This window comes from Panthera onca, chromosome C1 (genome assembly GCF_046562875.1).
Source record: "Panthera onca isolate mPanOnc1 chromosome C1, mPanOnc1 haplotype 2, whole genome shotgun sequence".
In the NCBI taxonomy this organism is placed as follows: domain Eukaryota; kingdom Metazoa; phylum Chordata; class Mammalia; order Carnivora; family Felidae; genus Panthera; species Panthera onca.
Window position 1 is genome coordinate 212,554,388 of NC_138346.1, and position 26,904 is coordinate 212,581,291.

The 26,904-nt window shown below is 51.7% G+C and overlaps 1 protein-coding gene across 2 annotated transcripts in view; it reads right to left on the reverse strand.

The window, feature by feature from the left end:
- Positions 1-529: 529 nt before the first annotated feature.
- The window catches only part of TNFRSF8 (TNF receptor superfamily member 8), a 54,939-nt gene continuing 28,564 nt past the window's right edge, over positions 530-26,904 (reverse strand). The window contains exons 11-18 of one of the 2 annotated variants that reach the window (XM_078452400.2): positions 26,039-26,191; positions 18,155-18,251; positions 17,808-17,953; positions 15,826-15,927; positions 15,645-15,698; positions 8,650-8,675; positions 5,857-6,058; positions 530-2,698 (exon numbers count right to left, since the gene is read on the reverse strand). In XM_078452400.2, coding sequence (XP_078308526.1) covers positions 2,451-2,698; positions 5,857-6,058; positions 8,650-8,675; positions 15,645-15,698; positions 15,826-15,927; positions 17,808-17,953; positions 18,155-18,251; positions 26,039-26,191 — 1,028 coding nt within the window. In that variant the 3' untranslated portion in view covers positions 530-2,450. Of the gene's footprint in view, positions 2,699-5,856; positions 6,062-8,649; positions 8,676-15,644; positions 15,699-15,825; positions 15,928-17,807; positions 17,954-18,154; positions 18,252-26,038; positions 26,192-26,904 lie in introns of both variants that reach the window. The other variant, XM_078452399.2, reaches the window with a different exon arrangement.

The following is a 26,904-nucleotide window of genomic DNA, read 5'->3' on the forward strand; positions in this document are numbered from 1 at the left end:
GCCTACGAAGTGCTAGCCTGAGTAGGAGGGGCCTTGCCCGTCTGCCCACCTGGACATCAGAACAGACAGAGGTTGAGAAGTGGCCCCTGATCACGGGTCAAGACAGGGAAATTCACCGTGGCTCTCAGACCAGCCACATGGCCGGCAGACGCTGGTTAAACGGCTGGGTTGATTTGCAGGTCTGGGCATGAGCTGGAGTCCTGGGGATGGGGTGGGTGAGGTCTGACCACAGCCCTCCGTCTCTTTCCTCCACCCCACAGGGGAACCACAGTCGGAGTGGGGCTCCAGGCTGGCTGCCTGTTGTGGGGGCAGTTCCCTCCCAGCTCAGGCCCAAAGTCCAAGTCTCACACTTACCCCTTCGTCTTCCCCTCGCCCGCCCCCTCCACCCCCCGCCTCCGGAGACTACGTGTTTATGCTACTACTTTGTGACTCCCCTTTTCCCAAGCTGGGAGGCTGCTCAGCCCAGCCCAGAGGGAAGAAGGTCATGGGGAGGCCAGGGATCTCTTTCTGCAAATACCCAAATGGAGCCTTATGACAAGAGAGGCTTTATTTTGCATATCCTCGGAGGACAAGTCTGGGACCAGGGAGTAGGCGGTACGCAGAGGAAGGGCTGCCTCAGCAGATAGTGGGCTCCCTGTCACCAGAGGCTGGTTGCCCAGGTGGATGGGTGAAGAGGGACCTCCCTGTCCTGTGGGGAGAGAGACTGCCCAGACCCTTCCTGCTCAGAGCTTCTCAAATACTCTTAATTCAAAGATAGTTTCCTGAGCCTTACGATTAGTTTTTTTAAGGGACCTTACTAATTTTCTGAGGATCAAAAGTTTTGGAGGATCGAAAGTTTTGTGAGGGGCCTTTCGGCAAGGGAATGCTCCATTTCATTAGACGTGGGTCAGTATCTTCAAGTCGAGACTGCCGGAACCCTGCTGGGTGGCCTGCTGGGCGGGGTGGGGCGTCCTCGGGGCCCCTCAGAGCCAAAGCTCAGGGCACAGTGCCGGTGCGGTCTCTAAAATTTCATGTAAACTTCTCCAGCTTCTGGTGTGTCTGTCAGCGTCCTAGCCTCTCCAACTTTCCCAAAAACATCTGAGCAGTTTCAGAAACTACCCTTTTGATTCCTGACCCAGCCTCGACTTCCTCCCGACAGTGAGCAGGCTGGTGGGTAAACAGCAGATTCCCGGGCCTGGCCTCCTGCGGGGGGTAATTCCAGGAGCCTCTAGGTGGCGGAGACTCCACGCCCTGGGCTGCGGCCGACCTGTCCTCTGCCCACAGGCCCCTCTCCAAGGCCCCTCGTGTGTTTACAGGAGTCTGAAAGCCCCGGGGAGAGCAGGCCAGCGGACACAAGTTAGAGCAGCTTCTCTTCTTGTGAATTGCAAAGATCCTGAAATCTGGACTGAACTACTTGCTTTTCCAAGAATCCAGAAGAAGGCATTTGAATGCCTGGGTGAAACCACGTTACTTTTTGACATCCATATCCCCACCGTGGGTGCTGAGCAGGGGAGCCCGAGGGCAGGGTGGGGGGCCGCCGGGATCCGTGAGCATGGCAGATCTGGGGAAGGAGCATCTTCATTTCCCAGGACACAGAAGCAAGGATCCAGGAAGGGCCCACGGCTCCCCTTCAGCAGGCCATTCTCCAGGAGGGCAGCCGGGTGGGCGGGGTCTCCGGCTGGAGCAGGACCCCGCAACTGGAGCATCTACAGACATCTGGGTCCCAAGATGCTTCCCGCTGGGAGAACTGGTGGGGACATTTTGAGACAGTTGACCCCAGGCCCTCAGCCCACCGTGGGGGCCGCAGCATAGGGAGGGGCTGGAGGCACCAGGAGGGTCTCGCTCAGCCCTAGCAGGGCAGGAGGCCAGGCTGGGCACACACCTTGGCACAGAGCACAGCGTGGCAGCCGTTGCCAAGATGGGGGATGATGCCTCGTCCCTTGGCTTCCCCACTGACTCAGGCGTTGGCTCGGTGCCCATGGGGGCCACACCACAGTAACTGGGGGCTGCCGGCATGGCAGCAAGGTCAGGGGGGCACTGCTCCCGAGGCCCCGGGCGAGAGAAGCAGGCCGAGGGGTCTGTGCCTCACAACCTCTGCCGCCAGTGAGCTCCGGCCCTGGCGGCGTGCGTCTGATGCTCCGGGCTCCGAGGGCGTCTTCCTGGCAGTGGTGGGAGAGGGGGCGCCCAGTCCCTGCTGTCTGCCTGCTGCTCCAACACTGCCGTGCGGATCCAGCCCCTGGGTTGTCTCCACGGCACGAGCCGGGCTCCCCCGGGGTCTGGGCTGGGGGGGCAGCTGGGCGGGGCACAACTGGAAACCACCAGAAGCCCCCTGCCCAGGCTGGTCTTCCACCGGATGCCGGAACCTCAGTTCGGGCCACACAGGCCTCTGCTGCCAGCCTGGTGCCACTAGTGCCACCCTGGCCTCTCCGGGGCCACCCAGCTGCCCTCTCAGCCCCAACCCAGACCAGGCCTCATTTCTCAGAGACAGTCATGGGCAAGGGGGCCTCCTTTCCTTCCTCTTCTACTGAGAACATGACGTCCCCGCAGCTGCCCAGAGGCGGCTCTGTCTCCTGCTCCGGGAAGTGGGGGTACGCGTGGTCCCCTTCCAGATCCTCCTCCAATTCAGGCCCCGTCGGCCCCGCCAGGCCCCGGCCCTCAGGCACCTCGGTCCTCACGGTCCCCACAATCACTGTGTCAGCCTTCATGATGTAGATTTTCTCTGTAAGCAAAAGGATGGGTTGAAGTGAGGGAACGGGAGCCCTGGCTGGACGGAGTGAGGAGGCAGAGGTGGGTGCAAGCCCCAGCCTCGTCACTCCTACTGTGTGGCCTCAGGCAGATGACACAATCTCTCCGATCCACGGTAAGCCCCACCAACCTCACAGGTGTCCTGAGGCTCAAAGGAAATAAAACAGCTAGAAACCATGCGCTGAGAAGTTAAGGACTGGCCCGGCCCGCCTGCTCCTTGTGGGAGAGGCTCACGGTCTCCTCCAGTTTCCGTGGGGATCTGGTAGGGAAGGAGAGAGTAAAGCTGGGAGAGAAAGCGAGCCCTGGGGAGAGAAGCTGGCAAGTGGCAGCCCCGGGAAGCTCCAGAGGAGGTTAGCCGGTGGTAGACACTGTCCAGACACCCTCCACGCGTTACTCCCGAGTCCTCACATCCCGGCTGCCAGGGGGAGAGTCTAGGATTGTCCCCGTGGACAGATAAAAAACCTAAAGCCCCGAAAGGTTAAAAGACCTGCCCAAAGTCACCAGGTAGTCAGAAGTCTCAGAAGAAACCCCCACCTGACTGGCCACCCTTTCCGCTCCTATCCACGTGCCTAAATCAGAAACCACGGGTGACGGACTTGTCCCGGTTTGCCTGGGACATGGCCGTGACAGTCCCGAGCCCCATGAACCTCTTAAGGTCCAGGTAAACCCAGGCAGCCCTGGGGCGCCTGGGTGGCTCGGTCGGTTGGGCGTCTGACTTCAGCTCAGGTCATGATCTCGCTGTCCGTGAGTTCGGGCCCCCCGTCGGGCTCTGTGCTGACAGCTCAGAGCCCGTTCACGCTCTGTCTCTCTGTCTCTGGAAGATGAAAAACCTTAAAAATAAAATTAAAAAAAAAGAAACCTCAGCCCTGTTGATAATTAGCCGCAGCCTGGGAGTCTTTCTCGGGGCCGTACCTCGGGTCTTCAGGTGTTCGCTACGTGTTTCCCATCGCCCACCCGAGGCCTTCACAGCTGTGCCTGAGTAGCACATAGTAGGGCTGCTGGTGTATGTTGCTTGGATGAATCAGCAGCACAGCCCATCAGAGGCATGATTCCCTAAGGGCCGTACCACCATCTATGGCTGGGGCTTTGGAGGCTCAGGGGAGCTAAGTAAGCCGAGAAGCGAAGAGCCTTTACCCGGCCCAGCTACATGGCCTTGCACTCAGGGCCTCCCAGCAGCCCGGCCCCGTGACTATCTCTGGAGTCTGAATGAGGAAGCTCAAGAAGGAACTTGAAAGCTGGGGTGGAGCAGGGCACTGGGATGGAGCAGCCCACCCAGGGCTCTAGAATCCAGGCAAGTTATCTTGGTGGGAAGTGAAGGGGCTCTCCCTGCCTGGTGCCCTGGGGGCGAGGGATAAAGCTCAAGCTGCAGTTTGGTCCCCCGGGGGTGCTGGACAGGGCAGCAGGGGCCCCTCTGGGATGGTATGAGAAGGACAAAAGGCTCCTGAGAGGACCTCCAAGGCCTTCGCTCCCAACCACCACGCTCACCAGCAAGGCTAACAGGCCAGCTGGAGCAGACTGCCCACTCCCATCCCGGGAGCTCGGTACCTCCCTCCACCTGCCCCCGCAGCTCCGGGCACTGCCCTCGGCAGGGACTCAAACGTTCAAATTAGGACTTCTTAGGAAATTTAAAGGAGAGGTCTTTGGTGGTATTTCCCCAAATAACCCTCTTTTAAAAAATGGGGAAAAAACAAAAAACCTTGCTGAAAGCTACAATTCCAAAAGTTTTGTTTTCATATGAAAGACTCAGCCCCAAAGAATTCAACCCACCAGCAACTGCGACAGAAATGTGGAGAACAAAGCCTCTTTGGTATTACCCAGCAACGGTTAACCCTCCAGAGGACAGAGATGGAGCTCGCAGCCAGGTGGAGGGGTGAGGGGAGGGGGGAAGGGAGGCTACAAATAGTCACACTGCTGGGTGCTGAGGATACTAGGTCAGGAGGCCTGGGGTCTGGGGGAGCACAGCAGAGGGGCATCTGGTCTAGACAGGAGAGTGCAGAGGGCCAGGAAGACTTCCTGGAGGAGGAGGCAAAAGGGCAGGGGCCTCAGGAGCTCAGGAATTGACGAGATTTAAAGAGGGAGCTGCCCATCCAGGGTGAGGAAGCAGCTTCCACAGAGAAGCTCAGGAGGGAGGGAGGGCTCTGTGAACTCGGGAAACTGCCAGTGGGTAGGAGAAAAAGGCCTGTGGGGTCAGGAGGCAGGTGAGTCTGGTGGGGAGGAGGCAGTTGGTGACCAGTCTGAAGGCCGGAATAAGAGTCCTGGAATCCATCCTGAGAGCAACAGGGACCCCTGCCCCAGCCCCAGGGGTTTAAGCAGGGGTGCACAACGGACGGGCATATATTTTGGCACAAACACTCTGGGTGTAGCAGGGTGGAGAGCAGAAGGAGAGGAGACAGGGAGGCCCTTGGGAAGCCAAAGCAGAAGGTCCGCCCGAGTGGGAGGGCGGCTGCAGTTCGGGAAGTGCTGGCCTCCAGGCCGCCGTGGGCAAGCCAAAGGCTTCGGAGCCCCGCAGGTGGGGGGCCGTGTCCCAGCTGGGCCACTCAGTGGCTGTGTGACAGGGAAGATCTCTTCACGCACCTACCCCCCCCCCCCCCACCAGCTGCAGTGTCCCCAGTTATAAAAAGAGGAGGAAGACACTGTCCTCAGAGGCCATGGGACAATGAGAGATGACTTTCACCTAGACAAGTGGCAGGTCTTATTGTCACCGGCACCTTTCAAGGTGTCCTCCTGTCCCTTCACGGGGCTCTTTGCTGGGGGATGGGGCGGCGTCCACATCTTACCTCAACAACAGGCACTAGTCAGGGGAGCCCCTTCCCCCACCTTCACCCCCACCCACCAGGACAACCTTCCACGCATGATTCCACGTCTCGCAATGGCCCCGTGAGGCAAAATTAGCACTATTCCTGTTTTACAGAAATTTGAATTGGGGTAACGAGGGGGAACAGCCTTCGTGATATACCTAAGCATGCTTTAACTCTCTCACAACAAGCATCTCCTGCTTACAAGGGCCTCTTCCTCGCTGGGCCTTCGCACCCTAGGGTCTCTGGTTCCGGTCGGGGGCACTGGACCCTGAGCCAGTGCCCATCTCCCTGCTGCCCCCTCGGCCCTGACCACACCCCAAATCGGCAGACTCACCGATCCTGTTGTTGGTATGCTCTGAGGTCACCCGGGGCTCGGGAAGGTCCCTGGGGGACGGGGGGCTCCCGGCCGGGCTGGCATCCAGCAGCCGCATGCTCTCCAGGCAGACTTCCCCGTTGGGGCAGGTCTCCATGGCCGGGGGGCCCATTAATCCCAGCTCCTCTGTGCCCGGCTCGGCCACTGATATGCAACTTCTCAACTGCTGTGGACACAGAAGATGGGGAGTTGATGCGGGGTGCCCCAACCTCCCCTCGGGCTCTGAGCTGGGAAGCCCCTGTTTCTTCATGTCTGTAGACCCCAGTGGGTCTCCCTCTCTGCCTTAAAGCTGCCACACACCACCCAAGGCTTCTCAGCTGTTTTTTTTTTTAATGTTTATTTATTTTTGACAGAGAGAGAGAGAGACAGAACATGAGCGGGGGAGGGGCAGAGACGGAGACACAGAAGCAGAAGCAGGCTCCGAGCTGTCCGCACAGAGCCCGACGTGGGGCTCGAACTCACGAACCGTGAGATCATGACCTGAGCCGAAGTCGGACGCCCAACCGACTGAGCCACCCAGGTGCCCCAAGGCTTCTCAGGTTTGAGAGCCTGATGTCCCTGTGGAGAATTTTAGAAGTCGTGTTGCTTTTAACTTGTACTAAATGACAGTAGCCAGCATCCCCCACTGCACTCACCAGTGCATCACTCAGTGCGATGCACTGAGAATAGCCCCCTCCCCATTTTACAGATCAGGAAACGGAGACACAGAGGAGTCAGGGAACTTGCTCAGGTTAGTTAGTAAGTGTCTGGGCCAGTACTTGAACCCTGGCACCTCGCTCCAGAATCCATGCTCATAAAGCACCTGTTGGTAAGTGTGCGCTCCAGACCCACCCCAACTCCCCAGCCCTGACCTCCTGGGACAGCAGTCGTTCGTGATTACATCAATGCGTTCTGTACATTTTCAGGAAAATGGTTTAGTTTTTTAAGTTTATAAGTAAGCATAAAGGAGAAGTGGTCTCATGAAATGTTCTGGGTTTTTCTCAGTTTATTTTTGAGAGAGAGGGAGACAGAGAGAGAGAGAGAGAAAGAGACAGCATGTGAGCACATGGGGGAGGAACAGAGAGAGAGAGAGAGAGAGAGAGAGAGAGAGAATCCCAAGCAGGCTCTGTGCTCATAGCACAGGTTCTGTGCTCATAGTCTGACTTGGGGCTCGATCTCATGAAACGTGTGATCACGACCTGAGCCAAAACCAGGAGTCAGATGCTTAACCCACTGAGCCAACCAGGCGCCCCTCATGAAATGTTCTAACACATACTAGTTAGGAAATGAGTCTGAGTAATTCACAAAGTATATCTACATAACCCCAAATATTCTTTTATATTAATTTGAAGTCCAAAAGATGGCATTTTAAACAAGTTACTATAAAAGCACTGACTCCCGTGGCCAAAAGATGTTTGGTTATCTTAGAAATCATTAAATGCCTTGTTCATGAAATTTCCTGGTATTGTAATAGCCACTTATCTGACCCAAGCATATTTGAATGTGACCTCCCATAATTTGAAACTGAACTCACATTGTGGTTCTATTATATTTAAAGACTAAAGGATGGAAACCTTTCTCCAAGGGTGAAAGTTTGAGTCAAAAGAAAGTCATGGGTGGGTGACGGGGGGGGACGCCTGAGTGGCTCAGTCGGTTAAGCATCCGACTCTTGATTTTGGCTCAGGTTATGATCTCACAGTTTCACAAGTATGAGCCCCACGTGGGCTCTGCGATGACAGTGGGGAGCCTGCTTGAGATTCTCTCCATCCGTCTCTCTCTGCCCTCCCCCACCTGCATGCATGCACACTCTCTCAAAATAATTTTTTTTAAAAAGGGTATGGAAGACTTGATCAAAGAAAACAAAAATAGGTGGACCATACACACATGAGACTCATCCATATGTCCTGCCCTGTCCCTCAGCTCCCGATGGCAACACCCCTGCTCTTCCCCGCAAAGGTTGCTCCTGGAGGCCGGGTGCATAGCAGGGCACCAGGCCAAACCCAGCGAGGACCGGGTGTCGAAGCCCCATCTGGGGTAATCGTAGGATCAACGGTAAAGTTTGCAAAGCCTGGCCTAGCGCCTGCCCACAGCAAGTTGCTTGTAAAAGGCAGGTGAAGAGGTCCTTAGAGCCCAGGGTACCAGCTTTGGAGGCATACAAACCAGGGTTCAGATCAAACCAGGGTTCGCTGATCTACTTTCCAGCTGTGGAGTATCCTTTCCCATCTGTGCCTCTGTTTCCTCTTTTGTAAAATGGACCACAGTACCAACCTCTGAGTGTTGTACGGCCTACCCAAGGTAACTTTAAGAGTCACAAGCGAGGTGCCTGGCTCCTGGGGAGTGCCCACGTGTGATGGCTACATTTTCAGAGTCATGCTCTGGATTTGCCATCCCAGCTGTGAGGATGAGAGCCACAGAGGAGTGAAAGAGAAAAGGGGAGGTCAGCACGGCCTTCCTCTGACCACACCTGGCACCCCAATCGGCCCAAACCAAATCCACGGCCCTTCTGGAAGAGTCCCCAGCAGGGTGAGCCGGGAGCCAGAGGCAGCTGAGCGGGTGGGGCTCCCCATCCACTGCCAGAGCCTGGCTTCGCCCCGCTGTGCTCAGAGCATCCCACGGGGGGGGCAGACCCAGCCTGAACCTGCGGGGGCGGGGGGCGCACCCCATCACTGTGGGAGGGGAATGACCCACAGCTCTCAGAACCGGCAGGTCTGTTAGCGAAGGAGTCAGAGTTAGGGGCACAAAGCCAGGGAGGCGGGGCAAAGAAGGGCTACTTACGGTCAGGTTCCTCCTGGGCCTGGAATCTGCAAAAAGAAGCAGAGCAGTGACCTCACCAAGGAGGCTCTGGGAGCTACCTGGTCCTGTCCCAGCCCACACGTGGATGGCGGCTGACACTTATCAGGCCCTTGGGCTGGAGAGCAGTGGATGGCTTCAGAGTCTGCGCCCAACCCTGGGCACAGAAACTCATTTCCCAGCGCTCACTTCTGTAGCGGCAATGGGAGGACCGGGAACCACCTGTCCCCCAGCCGCTAAGCCAATCACAGTACTGACGCCCTCTCCCAGCCCACGGGCTCAGAAGTTGGTTTGTGGCTGCGGACACTATCTTGTAGCCCCCAGGGTCTAGAGAGCCCAGAACTCCTCAGAGCCCCATGCAAACGTCTCACGGAAGACCTCAGGACTGGTAATACAGAGCAGATGACCGATCCTGAGGACCTCTGCCGAGCCTGCTCCGGGCACACCGAAGCCAGGCGACCCTGGAGGCCTTCTGTGGGAGCTCGGTTTCTACGACTCGTGCCTGGAAGAGCCCATATGACCACCTTCAAGGAAGACAGCTGCTCATCGTCAGCCTGCCACCTACCATCCCCCTCTGGTGGGCTCAGGAGGCACAGACCCAGGGATTCTCAGGGCACAACTGCTTCTTATCCCAAACCCCCACCCCCAGGTTTTCTCTCCTATCAAATACAGGGCCAGGTCATGGCCAAGCACATGTTGGTATTTAGCCACGGCCCACTGGCCATTTGAGACAGCTGGGGATGGTGCCCAGGCATCTGGTCTACCCGAGGGCAAATCAACTCCCGGCACAGACCGTCCTCTAGGGACACACAGACCTTTAGGACTCCTGAGGAGGCCCTCTCGGAGACTTGGAATAGACTGCTGTGGGTGTGCACACCTGACCAGAGAGATCTGCTCTGAAAATGCCAATGAGCTAAGTCACCTCCAGAACACTCTCTGATTTCAGCAGCTCTGGGAACCATGAGCCCTGAATCCTAGCTGAAACACTTCACTGGAGGCCCACCAGCTGTGATAATACAAACAAGACAGGTGGTGTGAACATGCTGTGTAGACATTAGGTCAGTTTGGGGAACACTCTTACATGTACCTTTTAAGCGACCATCAGCAAAGTGTCTAAAGAGGAAAGGAACCGGACACCAAAAAGTGTCTAAAGAGGAAAGGAACCAGAATGATGGTCAAAAGGAGAACGTGCATAAAATGACACAATTCTGGATTCTTGACTTAACAAATGCACCGAGTTTCCTTCCTCTGGTAACTGGTGTCAGAGTGGTCACTGACACTGGTGACACTGTCACTGACAACTGGTAGCAGAGTGGTCACCTTGGGAGGCCGTGGCTCATTCCCACTAGGTAGCCACTGTCCATAGTCCAAGCCACCAAATGCTCTCTGGCCCGAGGCAGCTTCCTTTAAATGATGTCAGTGAGGCCTCATCTTTGTCCTTTTTTTTTTTTTTTTTATTTAAAAAAATTTTTTTTTTAACGTTTTATTTATTTTTGAGACACAGAGAGACAGAGCATGAATGGGGGAGGGTCACAGAGAGAGGGAGACACAGGATCTGAAGCAGGCTCCAAGCTCTGAGCTGTCAGCACAGAGCCGGACGCGGGGCTCGAACCCACGGACCGTGAGATCATGACCTGAGCCGAAGTCGGACGCTTAACCGACCGAGCCACCCAGGCGCCCCTCATCTTTGTCCTTTAAGAGTGAGTTTGAGTTTTGCAAACAGCCAACTTTGATTTGGGTGGCCACAGGGAGAAAGTACAACAAAGTAACAAGATAAAATAAAATAAATAAAAGTGATAAAATTCAGTCTTGGAGAGGATGTGGGTAAAAAGGAACACAGCTTCTCATGCCCCGTGAACCGGTTCCATGTTTCTCAAGAGCCAACTGGCAAGGAAAACCTCACACCCTTTGACCCAGTAATCCCTCTTTGGGTACACGCCCTCAGGAAATAACCCAAGAGAACACAGCAGGGTTGTGCACAGAGGTGGTATTTATAATAAACAAAAAACTGAAAATGAGCCAGATGCCAAACAATGAGGCTGCTTAGCAGTCTTGAAGCAGAGGCCTTCCTGGCAGGAAGGCCAACACAACATTACTTCACCTTCCCAGGCTCAGTCCTCATGTCTGGAAAATGGGACACATCATGCCAACTTTGGAGGGTTTTTGTGAAGATAAATGAGATCTCAAACGTGAAGGTGCCCAATGATCAATCACCCGGAGAGCATGAACCTTGATGTGATATGATGAGAACGACCCTGTACTCATGTGGTCTTCCTCCCCTCGCCCCTTACGTCCATTCTAATAAGGAGGAAAATGTCAGACAAATTCCAACAGAGAGGCATCCTGCAACATAACTGGCCAGTACTCCCCAAAACCGGCAAGGTCATGGGGGTGGACGGGCGCCTGAGTGGCTCAGTAGGTTAAGCATCCGACTCTTGATTTCAGCTCAGGTCATGATTCCAGGGTCATGGGATCAAGCCCTGTGTTGGGCTCTGTGACGAGCATGGAGCCTGCTGAAGATTCTCTCTCCTGCTGCCCCCTCTCCCCTGCTCATGCTCTTACTCTCCCTCTAAAATTAAAAAAACAAGACAAAACTGCCAAGGTCATCAAAAACAGGAAAGTCAGAAACTGTCCCAGCCCAGAGGAGCCCAAGCAGAGACAACAACTATTTGTAACATGGTTTCCTGGGTGGGAGCCTGGAACAGTAAAAAAAAAAAAAAAAAAAAAAAAAAAAAAAAAAAAAAAAAAAAAAGTTGGGTAAAACTAAGTAAACCTAAATAGAGTACGGACTTTATAAAGTCAATAGCAATGTATCAATATTGATTCGTTTATTGCGACAAATACGCCATATTCACATAAGACATTAATAATGGAGGAAACTGGGTGTGATAAGGGAACTCTCTGTACTATCTTTTCAAATATCTTATGCTCTAAAAAATGAAGTGTGTTTAAAATTTTTAAAACTTTAAACGTGAAAAAGGGACTGTGCCCAGGATGCTGCCTGGCATATAGTGGGTCCCGGGACATTAACGAGGCTCGGCACTCCATCCCACCAAAGAGAAAATCAGCATTTGATACTGACTCTTGGAAACAAGCATAAAATAACACAAAGGTGAAAAGGCAGAATCCAGAGGTACTAATGTCTGCCTACAGCTTCGTTACAACCCACGTGTGTGCTTTGATTCAAGACCCAGAACCAGTCATGCCAAGTACAGAGGTCAGATTTCGTAAGTGCGTTTCCCCTAAAAACGTTGCTTCAGTCCACTGTCTTCATTGATTTGTTTTCCTGCTTTGGGGAATAACTGTGATCTTCTTATAAACGCATCTGGCACCCTAGGACCTGAGTCCAGGGACACACTAAGCATCGGGGCCACCCCTGGGACAAGTGCATGGTATCCCCGGGGCCACTCTGAGGGCCACCGTAGCCGAGCACAGGGGTTCTGATGCGCACACTATCGGTCCCTTCCATCTTGGTCACTCTCCCCTTTCAGTCCCAGCCCCAATGTGGCCTGGGGTCCTGGCTGCTGCGGGCAGCAGACCGGACCCAGGGAAGGAGTCTGGCACAGAGGTTCAGCCAGGCTTTGGCAATGGGCACCCCGAGATTAAGACCTAGGCTCCTTGGAGACATACCCGATTCCAGGGCGAGGGCAGGAAAGTACCAGGCAAGTTGGGATCATCTTAAAGAAGTGCTCAAAACAGGAAAGGATGGGACAAAAGGACACAGGAGCCAGCTTCAAGGGCCCCCGCTGGCCTAATCTGAGGCAACTTGAACATCAAATTAAATAACGATGGCAACAGAATAAAATAGCAATCCAAGAGTCCAGGCAGCTATAAACACAAAGGAAAAAGAAGACAGTTTGTTGAGGAAGCGGTTATTCGCGGGGCCTCAAAGTACCCCCCCGAAAGTGCTTAGCACTTGCCAAGGAGAAAAGAGCCACTTGGTGCTGCAGCCTGGCAGGACGGATGCCACCAGGGGAACTGGGTGTCACTCCTGGGATCTTCCCGCCACCAGAGACGCATGACCGGACTCCAATCTCCAGTAGTGAGGACGCATCAGGCAAACCCAAGGTGAGGGACATCCACAAACCCAGGGCTGGGATCCCCAAAAGTGGCAAAGTCGTGAACATGGAGGAAAAGGCGGCAATGCACCCAGACTGAAGGAAGCTCAAGAGACATGACAACCAGATGCAACACGAAATTCTGGATTCTTCTGCTATAAAGGATGTTGTTGGGATAAATGAAGAAAGTTGAAAGGGGTCTGAGAATTAGTTGGTGGTAAATGCATCGGTGTGAATTCTCTGATTTTGATGGTTTCACTACGTTGTCTAAAAATCCGCCCATGTTTGTATGAACACAGGCTAAAGTATTTGGAGACGATAAGGCATTAAGTGGGCAACTTATCTCAAAAGGTTCAGAAAAAATTAAGTTCTTTGTACTGCATTTGTGACTTTTCTGTAAGTGTGAAATTGTTTCAAAACAACACAAAATGTTTTTCAACTTCGACCTGCCTGAAGTAGCAGATAATGACTTCAGTGTCATTAAAAGGAAGGATTAAAAGAATTTTAGTCAGTGTTTCTCAACCAGGCGTGATTCCCACCCCCAGGGGACAGTGAGCTACCTGAACATGTGGCTGACTGTCACAGCTGGGAGGCGCTACTGGTATCCGGTGGGTCTACAGACCGAGGAAACTGCAGAACCTTCTACAACACACAGGACAGCCCCTACAGCAAAGGACCACCTGGCCCCACACGTCAATAGCGAGAGGCCCTTTGTGCAAAAATCTCACCACCAACCGTAACAACAATATCCTGGTCATACTGCCTATTAACCAAGTGGCCTTAAACAGGTGCCTCCACCTTTCTGTGCCTCTGATTCCTGGTCTGTGAAATGGGAATAAAAATAGCAGATGCCTCACAGACCCCCTGTACACGTATGTGTTTTGCAAATGCCTGTCACCAAGGACATGTGCCACAAAGTCACATCAATTCAAGGGAAGGCTGGTAAAGCGCTGGGGCTCCAGGATAGGGAGGGCTGGGTCACGTATTCCCATCCTGCTAGCCTTCCGTCCCCTGAAAGAACCGACACTGGTCTGAAGGCTTGGGAGAGCTACCACCGTTTCGGTGTCCAGCACAGAGCCACTTGGAGGACGATCTAAATACACGAATGAGCAAGCACAGGAATGAAAGCCGCTTCCCCCGTTAGCACCCATTGCTCGGGAGGGAATGGGGCATCCACCCCGCTAGTCCGTTCTCATCCTGGGCCCTGGGTGCTTATCTTGGCCTCGCCTTCCTTCCATCTCAGGCCTGGGAACCCAGCTCCCACCCCACCCCCACCCCCCCCGCCCCCTGCCCAGGGACCCACCGGAAGCCGGAGGGCCGAAAACAGCCCCAAACAGGATGGCCACCACTGAGTCTCAAAGCTTGGTTCCTTGTAGGTCTGGCTTCTTAAGAGGTGATTTTTTTCTTTCTCTCTCTCTCTCTCTCTCTCTCTCTCTGTCTCTCTCTCTCTCTGTGGCAAAACTGCCATCAAGAAGGTTTGAAGAAAAAAATAAACTGACGGCAATGGAAATTTTAATACTAGAAAAATGTCAAGAAAGCAAACACAGGTTTCAATGAGACATTAGGGCTGACAGCTCATGGAAAAAGGCTTGAAACTATCAAAACACGAAAACCCCCCTTGCTAAGGGAGCACATGCACCTGCTGTGAAACTCATCAAATTCAAAACAGGCCTCAGTGGACAGGTTTTGTGCTCAAGTCAAAAGGCGGGCCACAGTGAGGGTCTCCAAGGGCCCTGGGGAGATGGGGGCCCGGGGGACAAGGGAGCTGTGACCTGGCCTGAGGCTGACCACTGGGCTCATGAGTGGACCCTGGGGGTGGACACAGCTTGAGGGGAGGAAGGTGGAGGTGACAGGTCTGTACTCCACAAAGTCCACAATCTCAAGGACCACGCCTGAGCCTTGAAGGTTGTGTGGCCCCGGGCACTTATCCACCTTTTCTGAGCCTGGCTGCCTCCTTGTGGAATGGCGATCATCACCCACCTCCCTTGGGGTTTCTGGGTCAGTGAGACCCTCTATGGGAGCCTGCCTCGAAACCAGAAAGGGAAGCTCAGACAATTCCCGTTCACTCCTTCCCAGATGGTCAGGGCCCAGCACACAGTAAGTGCTCAATCAGTGTTTATGGAGTGCTGATGAAGACCTTGCCCTGCCTGGAAAGGGCTGCACAGGGGAGAAAAGGTACTTGGGGCACAGATGGCTGGGACCCCTCCCCCACAACACACACACCAGGTGAGAGCTGGAAACAGGTCAGGGGTTCCGAAAGGCGGCCTGCAAAAGTTGGCCCGGAAGCTGGGCAGGGATCAGAGAGGAAGGGCCAGGGAGGGCTTCAGAACAACCTAGAATTCAGAAAGCCCTGAGATTCCTGGTGAGGAAAAAGGCCCCCAACACTGGCCGGTCTGTCAGTCAGCAGTCCCCCCGCTGCACAGCCCCACCCACCACGCACTCCACACAGCACCAACAGGCCCACCTCGATGGATCCACACGCCCGCCCTCCGAAGTCCCACTGTTCCTTTTACAGGTGAGGAAACGGAGACACAGGAATTAAGAAACTCACCCGAGGCCATGTAGCCGGTAAGTGGTAGACCCAGGATCCCAGCCCCATCAGCCTGCCCTACAGACCACTATGCCCCTTGCTGCCAGCAGGAGAGGGGAGAAAGGAAGGCGTAGGGAGGCTAGGAAGGAGGCGAAGGCGTTCAGGAATGCCTCTCCGAGAGGCACCGTGGAGGAAAGAACGAAAGACGAGGTGGATGTTAAAGCTTCCTGCCAGCCCTCTGGGAGGACCGTGAGGCACAGGCCGTGCAGTCCCCACCCGCATCACATTCCTGTTACAGATGAGGCTGCGGACAGAGGGAGCCCCAAACCCAGGGCCCAGAGCTGCTGTGTCCGTGCGGCCCGAGCAGCCCCTCTGGACACGTGGACACTTACCCACAGGCTCCAGCGTGGGCCGGAAGGTCTGGGCAGGGTAGCACAGGTGGAGCTCTGAAAGGACAGCAGAGTTGGCTGGAGGTGCCAGCCTCAGGGAGCCTCAGGGGGCAGGGCAGGGCCCCAGCCAGACTAGTGCAGGGCGCCTGGCCCTTTCCAAGGCCCCCAGGACACATCTACTCACTCTGCCGAATCCACTTCCTGCAGGCCCTCCAGTGGCACAGGAGGAAGGAGATGGAGACCAAGACCACCACCAGGATCATGACCATCCAGAAGAGCACAGGTCCTGGAACACAGAGGCGGCCCTGCACTCTCCGCCCTGATGCGGGGAGCGGGGGGGGCCGAGGTCTCCACCATCGCAGTGTGCCAGGGGCCCTGCTGCAACCACATGGGACGGCCCTCACGAGCCCGGACTATGTTCTCCTTCTCCTGGGACACATGCCATGGAGGCTGGCAGGACCAGGTCCTTCCCTGAGAGGGGACTGAAACCCAGACCCTGTATCTCCCTGGCACCAGGCCCTTATCGACCTGCCCTCCCTCACCTGGCTCTAGGGAGCCCATCGGGGGAGTTGAGTAGTTGACAGAAGAGCAAACCATTTTTAGACAGTGAGAAATTGAGGAGTCACAGAGCCAGAGTGAAGGAACTGAGGTCCAAAAGGTTACGGTCTAGGGGCGCCTGGGTGGCTTAGTCAGTTGAGCATCTGACTTTGGCTTAGGTCATGGTCTCATGGTTCGTGGGAGTGAGCCCCGCATCAGGCTGTCTGCTGTCAGCACAGAGCCTGCTTTGGATCTTCTGCCCAACTCTCTCTGCCCCTCCCCTGCTTGTAGGCTCGCACTCCCTTTCTCTCCCTCTCTCTCTCAAAAATAAACATTTAAAAACAACAACAACAACAACAACAAAGAAGTCACAGTCTCAGTGGCCGTGGAGGAGGGCACACGCCATGTGCGTCCCCCGACAGCCTGTGGCACTTCCGGTGTGGCCAGAGTCAGGGCGGGGGCGGGCAGAGTAGCGAGGCGGGTGACATGGGGAGTCTGGGAGGACTCCCAGCTACCCTCCAGATGGGAAGCTCCATGAGAACATAAACATGCTCAGCAAGCGTTCCCTGAATATCACGTAGGCACCGCTACCATCTCCATTTTTACAAACGAGGGAAACTGAGGCTTGCGAAGATTAAGTAACTCCCTTAAATGGCAAAGGGTGACAGCAGAATCATGGCTTGGGCCAGGCCAGGGTGGCTCCAGCGCCTACACGCTTAACCGCTAGCTAAGTATATACTTTTTTACAACTTAGTACTTAAAATGCTCCTTTTATCCTTTGTCCCTTATGAAGATCGCATACCTAGTTACTGATTTTTAAGTCCAGTTTCAGATGTTAAAAAGTAGCATGCGCCGCCATATGTGTGCTTTTCAAACTTTAATGTGCATAGGGATCTCCGGGGGCCATGTTCAAGTGCAGAGTCTGGGTCAGTGGGGCTGGGGTGGAGCCCACAATTTGCTCTTCTAACAAGCTGCTGAAACTGCAAGTCCAGGACGGGCGCTTTGAGGACGGCTGGCTGGAGAACTGCCGCCCCCTCGTGTTTGGCACGAGAACTGCAAGCCCTAAATTGAAGCGCGCTTGGAATGTCTGTCTAGAAGGAGCCCTGTCCGTCCGTACTGGACTAGCTGTATGTATTCCAACGCTTGCTGCCCTGCGTGCCACACGGCGTTACAATTTTACAGGTGAGAAAACCGAGGTTCAAAGGAATTAAGCAACTAGTCAAGGTCATGTATCCATTCACCAAATACGTTTAATCGTCTCTCGTGTTTCTTCTTCTTTTTAATAATAAGTTTTATTTAAGTGAACTAACTCTGCATCCAACGTGGGGCTCCAACTCATGACCCTGAGATCAAGAGTTGTATGCTCTACCAACTGAGCTAACCAGGTACAAACATTTTCTGAGTAGCAATTACAGGCCATGGGGATGAAGCTGTGAACACAGTCCCTGCTCACAAGAACTGAGGAACGATCGCTAGCTAGTGACCGAGCCGCGGGCCCAGCTCAAGAAGCCAGAAACCTGGGGTCCACCTTGGGCTCCCCCACCCAATGGATGCTGCTGCCCAGGAAGAAACCTCCCTCCTCCTGGCCTCCTGGGAGGCAGACCCTCCTTTCTGGGGGGTGATCATTACCTGAAACCAGAATGGGCTTTCCCGTGGAGGAGAAAGAGATAGGGGAGCTCGTTGATGTGAAGGTGTCTCCCCAGGTGTGGGTGTTGCCCCCTCCATGCTCCTTACTGCCTTGGGGGTCTGCTGCGGAGACCGGAGAGGCCGTGGCGCTGCCAGGAGAGAAGCCAGAGGTGAGACTGACGACTGAGACGGAAAAAGGGAAGTGTGTACACAGGAGCCATTCCCAGCCACCCCAGGACAGAAATGGGCACACATCCCCCAAGATGACCTGTGAGCTCGGCACACACATCCAGCCCAGGCCCCACCTCCAACCCCAGCCCAGCTTCCCCCAAAAGGGACCAGGGAGTCACCTGGTGGGCGCCTTGCTGTCCTCTGGGTTGGTGCTGCACTCGGGGTGGGCTTCTAGGGGAGGCGGCGGCTCATGGGTGGCATCCCTCTCAGCTGTACCTGCAGGGAGTGGTCGCAGAATCGGTGTCAAGGAGCCTTACCCAGCAGGACTGGTAACTTCCAGGGAAGCGACACGGTGAGGCGGGAACGACACTGCAGCCAGGCAGACCCAGGTCAGTGTTCTGGCCCTGTCTCCTTCCTTCTCTCCCTCCTTCCTTCCCTCCATGCAACAACTCTTTACTGAGCACCTGTGTACCAGGGACCGTGTTGCAGCCTGGGACGTAGCAGTGCACAAAACGGATCCCTACCGTCAGGGGCTCGCAGGCTGGTGGGGCTCACAGACACGATGCAGGTGTCACAAGAAGGCACATGGGCTCCCTTTAATGGGAGACTCAACCTCATCTGACCAGGAAGGCTTCCCTCGGGAGGCTGTTGCTGGGATGTGTGTATGGGTAGGGCCATCTAAGCAGAGGAAATTGCAAGTGGGGTGGCTCATAGGTGGGGGAAGGAAGAGAGCGAGCGCATGGGGGAGGCTGGTGTGCAGCCGCATTAAAACGTGTACACGACTGTCTGTTGTACATGATCATTCATAGCTGTGTTCTTCATCATAGCCAGAAGAGTGGACACAACCCAAATGCCCATCAACTGGTAAACGGGTAAATAAAATGTATATCAGTACCACAATATTGTGTGGACATAAGAGGAACAAAAGCACTAATACATGTGACAGCCTGAATGAACCCCAAAAGTATTAGTCTGAGTGAAAGAACCCCGATAGAGAACACATATTCTGGAAATGTCTAGATAAGGCTTATCTAGAGGGACAGAGAGTAGATCAGTGCTTGTCCAAGCTGGGGAGGGACATGGGGATTGACCACTAAAGGCGTGAGGTCTCTTAGATCGTGGTGATGGTTTTGCAACTTCGTAAATTTCTTTACGATCATTGAATTATACTCACCTAAAACCAGCAGATCTTGTGGTATGTAAAGTATACTGCAATAAAGCTGTTCTTAAAAAGTGGGGCTTTTTCAGGGCGCCTGGGGTTCAGTCGGTTAAGCATCCGACTCTTGATTTCAGCTCAGGTCATAATCTCACAGTTTGTGAGTTGGAGCCCCTGGTTGGGCTATGTGCTGACAGCACGGAGCCTGCCTGGGATTCTCTCTCTCTCTCTCTCTCTCTCTCTCTCTGCCCCTCCCCCACTCTCTAGCTTTCTCTCTCTCAATAAATCAATAAATTTTTTAAAAAATTGTGTCTTTCTCCCCAAAGCAACGATTTAATTAGCGATATAGGATGGGATCCGTGTGGTAGGTTGAATCAAGGGTCCACTCCTCGGGTGGAGGAGGGGTCTGTGTTTCTGCCTCACCAACGCCATGCGACTCTGACGGTCAGGGGAGCAGGACGGAAGTAAGAGAGTGCCTGTTTCCAGCCTGGGCATTTCTGCACTTCCACCGCTGCCATAAGGAGATGGTGCTCTGGGCAGGGAGGGGCCCCCGCTGGTCCCAGAAGTATAAGAAACGCTGGAAACAAACCCACGCCAAACCAATAAGCCCAGGCAAGTCAGCAGAGTGCCCAGCTGACCCACGGAGGAGCAGGAGCTGAACACTAAAACGTCAACGTTGTTTGTCAGCCCCTATTCCTGCAGCTAGAGCTGGCTGAGACGGTCTGGTTCGTGTCTCAAAAGATCAAAGTGAAAAGGCTGCTCCTTATCTCCAGCCAACTGTGGTCACATAGGAAGGTGGCTTGGTGGCTCTAGGTCTTCTGACTTTATTTAAAAGAGAAACCTGGGGGCGCCTGGGGTGGCTCAGTCGGTTAAGCATCTGACTCTTGATTTCAGCTCAGATCACGATCTCACAGTTTGTGAGTCCGAGCCCCATGTCAGGCTCTGCACTGACAGTGAGGAGCCTGCTTGAGATTCTCTCCCTCTCTCTCTGTCCCTCCCCTGTTTACCTTCGCTCACTCTTTTATATAAATAACGGATAAATACATATAAATGAATAAATTTAAATACTATCCCCTGATATTTAAATGTAGCCTCAATTTTTAAAGTCTTTCTTTTGAAATCAACTTCATTAAGGTATAATTTATATAGAAGAAAATGATCTCTAAGTGTACAGTTTGATGAGTTTTGAAGAATGTATACATCCATGTAACTCTAACTCCATTTAAGATCTACAACATTCCCATTGTTCCAGAAAGTGCCCTAGTGCCTTTCTGCCATAAATCCTTCCCTCACATTCAGGCAACCACTGGTCTGCTTTATGTCACTGTAGATTGGTTTGCCTGTTCTAGAATTGCACAGGATGGAATCAGGCAGTATGTACTTTCTGGCGTCTGGCTTCTTTCACTCAGCATAATATTTCTGAGATTCATTAATGTTGCACAGAGCAACATGTTCCATGGAACAATGTTCCATTGTAGAGATGTACCACCATTTACCTACTCATTCACCAGCTGATGGACATTTGGGTTGTTTCCAGTTTGAAGCTATTATAAATAAGGTAGCTCTGAATGTTCTCGTACAAGTCTTTGTGAGGACATAGAATTTCATTCCTGTTGAGTACCTTGGAGGGGGAAGGTTGTGTCACTTTGCTGACCAGACAGAATGTCTTTAAGGACCATTCAGAGATGATCTCCTCTGATCTGACCCAGCCACCTCTTTTTTACAGATGGAGAGAATCATAGAGCCAGAGCTAGAGCCAGAAGGCAGGGCTCCTTAGTCCCAGCCCAGAGCACACCTCCTGCCTTGGGAATGAGCACTTTCTTACAAGTTTATAATTAACTGCTTTTGTAGGGCTAAAAAAACTGGCCCACATTTGAAGCTGATCACTATCCCTCTTCACCCCCATGTTCCTGGTGACAGCACCCCTCCTCTGATGGGGTACAAAGCAAATCCCCCACCCACATTCATTTCCCTTCTAAAAAGCTCTCGTGATGCCTCTCAGATTTTTCCTGAAATACCTTGAAGAGAAAGTGAAGCAAGGATTAATTTCCTTTTTGGATTAGTAGGGTCCTGAGGAACTCTTCTCTTTTGGCGGTCTCCAAATAGATGCTATGTCTTTCCACATGGCCACCAGACTATTACCTGAATTAGCTGAAGCCTGGAGGCTTTAGCCTATGAGGAACATGATGCAATTTGTTATTATAATTTCTATTTATTTGTAAATCAGTATTTGAATTACATTTAAGACGTCATTGGTTTCAATAAGAGTTGACTTTGAGAGGATTGGAGAAGTTCTTGTGTTCAAATATACCACTTATGGATACACGCAGGTAGCACCATGAGCAGAGAGCCCTCTGGCGTCTCTCTAAGGCAGCCTCAGTCTGAGCTCCCACTGGAATACATGCTGGAATCCAGCAATAGAACTTCTCTAAGTGGAGAAGATGGACCCAGTGGTCTTTGGATGTTTCTCAACCTCTCTATGTGTACCATACCTTCCTCTTTCCTCCCTGGGTTAGTGACCCTCCCCTTTTCTTCCTTCTTTCAATCTGGAGGTAAACAGAAGGTATTGTTTAGCCACTACTTTGTCTGTGTTCTCTGGTAAGGGCCCACTGAAAGAGAAAAAAAAAAAAAAAAAGAACCTACCTACTCTTTGTCCCAATTTAGAACTAAAAAGGATATTATTTACCAGATTGAAATATTTCTCTTTAAATCCAAACACCTGATCCTTGGGCCATTTGAAGGAGAATGGTCTTAGCATCAAGATAAAATGGATTATCTTTTTGTATATCCAACAAGTGCTTTAAGTCAGATGAAATTTTCATCTTCATATTCGGAGTGTAAATTTCTTGTCAGCTTTCTATTTTCCCTGGAGTTTTAAATTGCCTTTCTTTTTCTTGTTGATAAAAGAATAATGTGCCTTCACCATATCAAGTTTTTCAAAGGTACTACGCATAAAGTTCACTGCAATTCTTTCATTCCTGCAGACAAGACAATTCACTGGAGCCCTCTTTCATTTTCCCCCTCTTATCTGGTTCAATTGGTCTGCAACACAGCTATCATTCTGGGACTTCCCTTTCTTGCTCCCCTGGGACAGAGTCACTGTTTTCTAGATTCATGGATTTTTGTTTCTTGTCCTTCATTTAGCTGGATTATGTCTTCAAGTAACTTTCTAAAAGAGGACACGAGGGAAAAATCTTTCTACCCTTTTATGTCTGAAATGTTTTTGTTCTGCTCTCAAACTTAATTGTATCTTAACTGAAAATTCTAGGTTCAGAACTAAGAAGGAGCTGATGTGGTCTGGTGGAGAGTACTCTGGGCTAAAACTCAGGATCCTTGTGTTCCAGCTCTAGCTCTGGCCTTATGATTCTCTCCATCTGTAAAACTAGGTTGTGAGATCAGATCACAGGTGGTGGCAGGTTCTGAATTGACCCTTAAAGACATTCTGTGTGGCCAGCACAGTGACCCAGTCATCCCTCTCCTGGGTATTTACTCATGAGAGACAAAAATACATATTCACACAGAGTTGTACAAGAATGTTTGTAACTGCTGTATTCATAATAGCTCCAAACTGGAGGGTTGCCTGGGTGGCTCAGTTGGTTAAGCATCTGACTCTTAATCTTGGTTCAGGTCATGATCTCATGTTTTGTGGGTTCTAGCCCCACGTCAGGCTCTGTGCCTACAGCCTGCTTGGGATTTTCTCTCTGCACCCCTCCCTCCTTCTCTCTCTCTCTCTCTCTCTCTCTCTCTCTCTCTCTCTCTCCCAAAAATAAATAAATAAAATTTAAAAAATAGCTCCAAACTGGAAATAATCCAAATGTCTGTCAACTAGTGAATGAATAAATAAATACATCTATTATGTCTAGGTGTGGGTAATCTTCATTCATCCTGCTTTACTCTTGGTAAGTCCTTTCAGTCTGAAACCTTGTATTTTTCAGGTCAAGTATGCAAGGAAAGTTGGGGCACCGCTGTGGGTACAAGGCCCGGAGCACACAGTGACCAAGTCAAGAGGGCCATGAGAAATGGGAATGCAGAAGACCTAAGACTTGGGGTTGGGAGTGCACCGAGGGAATTATGGCACTTCTGCTGACATGAGGCCTGGGATGTACCAGTGTCCCCACTGGAAGGGCCATGCCAAGGTGGTCACCAGACCTAGGCTGGGGCTATGAGGTTGCAAGGGACCGTCGACTCTGGGAGCATGACTGGAACCAGATGACCCCACCCATGCGCCCTGCTGAGAGAGTGTGCAGCAAGAGCAAGAAAAAGTAAATGCAGCCAAGAAAAGCCTCCTTCTTCCTGCAGTGGCTCCCCAGCACCCTCTACAGGCAAAGCTTAACATCACGTTCACAAGGAGAAATGCGCAGAGTCCAGCCCTCTACTGCACAGCAGGAGCTGAGGGTGCAATGAGAGTTGAGAGGCCACCATTGGTAACAGGCACACTTTCTAAAAGCCTTTTTTTTTGGTCCTCTATTTTCTTACTATTTCTTTTTCATTGCGTTCTGTTCTCGCTTTATGGATGTAACAACTTGAATTTTTCTGTGGACACTAGTTTACTTATTTATTTATATTAAGTTTATTTCTTTTGAGAGAGTGAGTGGGGGAGGGGCAGAGAGAGAGAGAGAGAGCAAGAGAAGGAAAGAGAGAGAATCCCAAGCAGGCTCCACGCTGTCAGCACAGAGCCTGACGCAGGGCTCTATCCCATGAACCTCTGGATCATGACCTGAGCAGAGATCAAGAGACACTCAACCGACTGAGCCACCCAGGCGCCCCCTGTGGACACTAATTTAAATTTTTATTTATTTATTTTTTTTAATTAATTTTTTTTTTAACGTTTATTTATTTTTGAGACAGAGAGAGACACAGCATGAACGGGGGAGGGTCAGAGAGAGAGGGAGACACAGAATCTGAAACAGGCTCCAGGCTCTGAGCAGTCAGCACAGAGCCCGACGCAGGGCTTGAACTCACATACCGCGAGATCATGACCTGAGCCGAAGTCGGACGCTTAACCGACTGAGCCACCCAGGCACCCCAAATTTAAATTTTTAAACTTCTATTGCTATTCCTGAAGCAATTCCTATCGCTCCATCTATAGTAAATGTTTCTGTCAATGTATCTTGCTATTCTCTTTCATGCTGCTGGTTTTCCTTACCAGTCTGGATATCTTTACTGCTCACTCATATTTACTTAAAAAGAACTACACTGAGGGGCTCCTGGGTGGCTCAGTTGGTTGAGCTTCTAACTTCAGCTCAGGTCATGATCTCGCAGTTCTTGAGTTTGAGCCCCATGTCGGGCTCTGTGCTGACAGCTCAGGGCCTGGGGCCTGCTTTGGAGCCTGTGTCTCCCTCTCTCTGCCCCTCCCCCACTTGTGCTCTGCCTCTCGCCCTCTGTCTCTGAAAAATAAATTTAAAAAATAATAATAAATAATAATAATAAAAAGAACAATGCTGAATATTCCAGCATGTCCTTTTCAAAGTGGGTCTCTTCCCTGAGTTGGAGATCCACCCAGGAACTCTGGGCCCATGGGGGGAGTGCAGGCTGGCAGTTTTCACTCCAGGGTGACTCGGCAGGGGTAGCCAATCGACAGGGCGTACTCCCAAATACACAACCAAAGAGGGCTTTACAAGGGTGGCAGTACCCCACCAGCAGCCCTATGTTTCCCTAGATACTCCTTCAGTATCTTTAGCCAAAAAGTTGACAATTTTCACCAGAGGATGAAAACTCAGGTACCGTCTGTTCAGACTGGTCAGTGTCCGTGGCAGGCCACTGTTACAAGCTTTAATTTTTATTTTCAAGATGAAGTTGCAACCCTCTGTACCTCTCAATTCTCCATCTCACTCGCATCCCATCCTTCCTTTTACTTGCCTGCTCTGAGCGCAGAGCTTCTGTGGGGTCTTCAGAGCAAGTTACCTCTCACATTTCCTGCAGCACTGAATCCTGGGGTGAGCTTTCCTCCCCCTGGTTTCATCCATCACCACCCTTCCCTCTGTTTTCTACCTTCTAGAAATTTGCTGAGATCTCATGTACTGATTAACCGTGTTTTGGGTTTTTCCCCCTCCATCAAGAATTTATAATTTTCTGGCAAATGTCTACCATCTTTTATTTTTCCTTTTCTCTTTTTTCTTTCTTCTTCTTCTTCTTTTTTTTTTTTTTAAGTAAGCTCTACACCGAACCTGGGGCTTGAACCCACAACCCTGAGATCATGAGCACCATGCTCTACTGAACGAGACAGCCCAGGTGCCCCAAACGTCTACCATCTGAGTTGGAACCATCTTCAAAAATTTCATTTATGTCTTGACTCATGAAACAGCCTTTTAAAAACGAGTCAAAATTTTACAAACCCAACACCTTCAGAAGGAAGAATTTTAAAACATATTATCAGAATCTCTTACCAAAATGCCAAACCTAGACTTTTTCTTAAGTTTATTTATGTTTTGAAGTGCCTGGGCGGCTCAGTTGGTCAAGCATCCGACTCCTGGTTTCTGCTCAGGTTATGACCTCACAGTTCACGAGATTAAATCGAGCCTTGCGTTGGGCCCTGAGCTGACAGTACAGAGTCTGCTTGGGATTCTCTCTCCCTCTCTCCCTCTCTTCCACCCCCCCCCCCCAAATACATAAACATTTTTTAAAGTTGATTTATTTATCTTTTAGTAATCTCTACACCCAACTCAGGGCCTGAACTCACAACCCCGAGATCAAGAGTCACATACTCTTCCAACTCAGCCAGCCAGGTGCCCCCAAATCCAGATTTTACTCCACTTACTGGATCTAGCTATTAAAAGAAAAACCAAAGCCCAAACCTGACCTAGTTAACAGCTAGGGTTGAAGGTCATTTGCCCAGCCGGGGGTAGGGAAAAGTACAGCTATAGGGGCACAGACCTCAGCCCCTTGCCTGGGGGTACAGACTGCTTACCCTGGGGTTTGGTGGCCATGCCTGGTGGGCAGACGGGGCGGGTGACACAGTGGGCACAGGAGTTGGTGACTGGTGTGACACAGAACATGCCAGGTCGACATTCGCAGACACGAGAGGAGTTCCAGGTACAGGGTGTCTTCTCCACCAGGTCATCTAAGGGATACAGAAGGGTCACGGGGAAGGATCTGGGATGGCAAGGGCAGGGGCTCCAGAGAACCCAGGAGGGCAGAGAATTCCTTTGTCCAGAAGCAAATGCTCATATGACTCTTCCATTGAGCGGATCTCTTGGCATGCTCAAAATAGTTATGCTAAGTGAAAGAAGGCAGGAAAAAAGAGTACATACTATGTGATTATGTTTATGAAAAATGCTAGAAAATGCAAACTCTTCCACAGTAACAGAAAGCAGAATGGTGACCTGGGAATGGATGCGGGGTGAACAGTGGTGGGAGGGATGATAACAAGCACAAGGAAACTTTCTGGGGGGATGGAGAGTTCATTTACCTCGACTGTAGTGATGGTTTCACCACTGCATGCATATGTCAAAACGTATCAAATGGCACAGTTTAGACATCGCATTGCATTGCCTGTCAATCATACCTCAATAGAGCTGTTAAAAGAAAATAATCTAGAGGACAGGGTGAGTGGGCGTGCACATAGGTGGACCCACACTGGCCACGCCTTGATCATTCTTTAAAACTGGGGAATATTCCATAACCGTTCCTGACTCTTTCTGCTTCTCAACAGGTCTGACATTTTCAATGACAGAAAGGGGTTTTCCCCCAAAATTAAAATATTAGAGGTTTTGTGAACAGAAAACACATAATAATGCATTTACATATGTTCAGAAATAGTTTGTGTGCTCTACA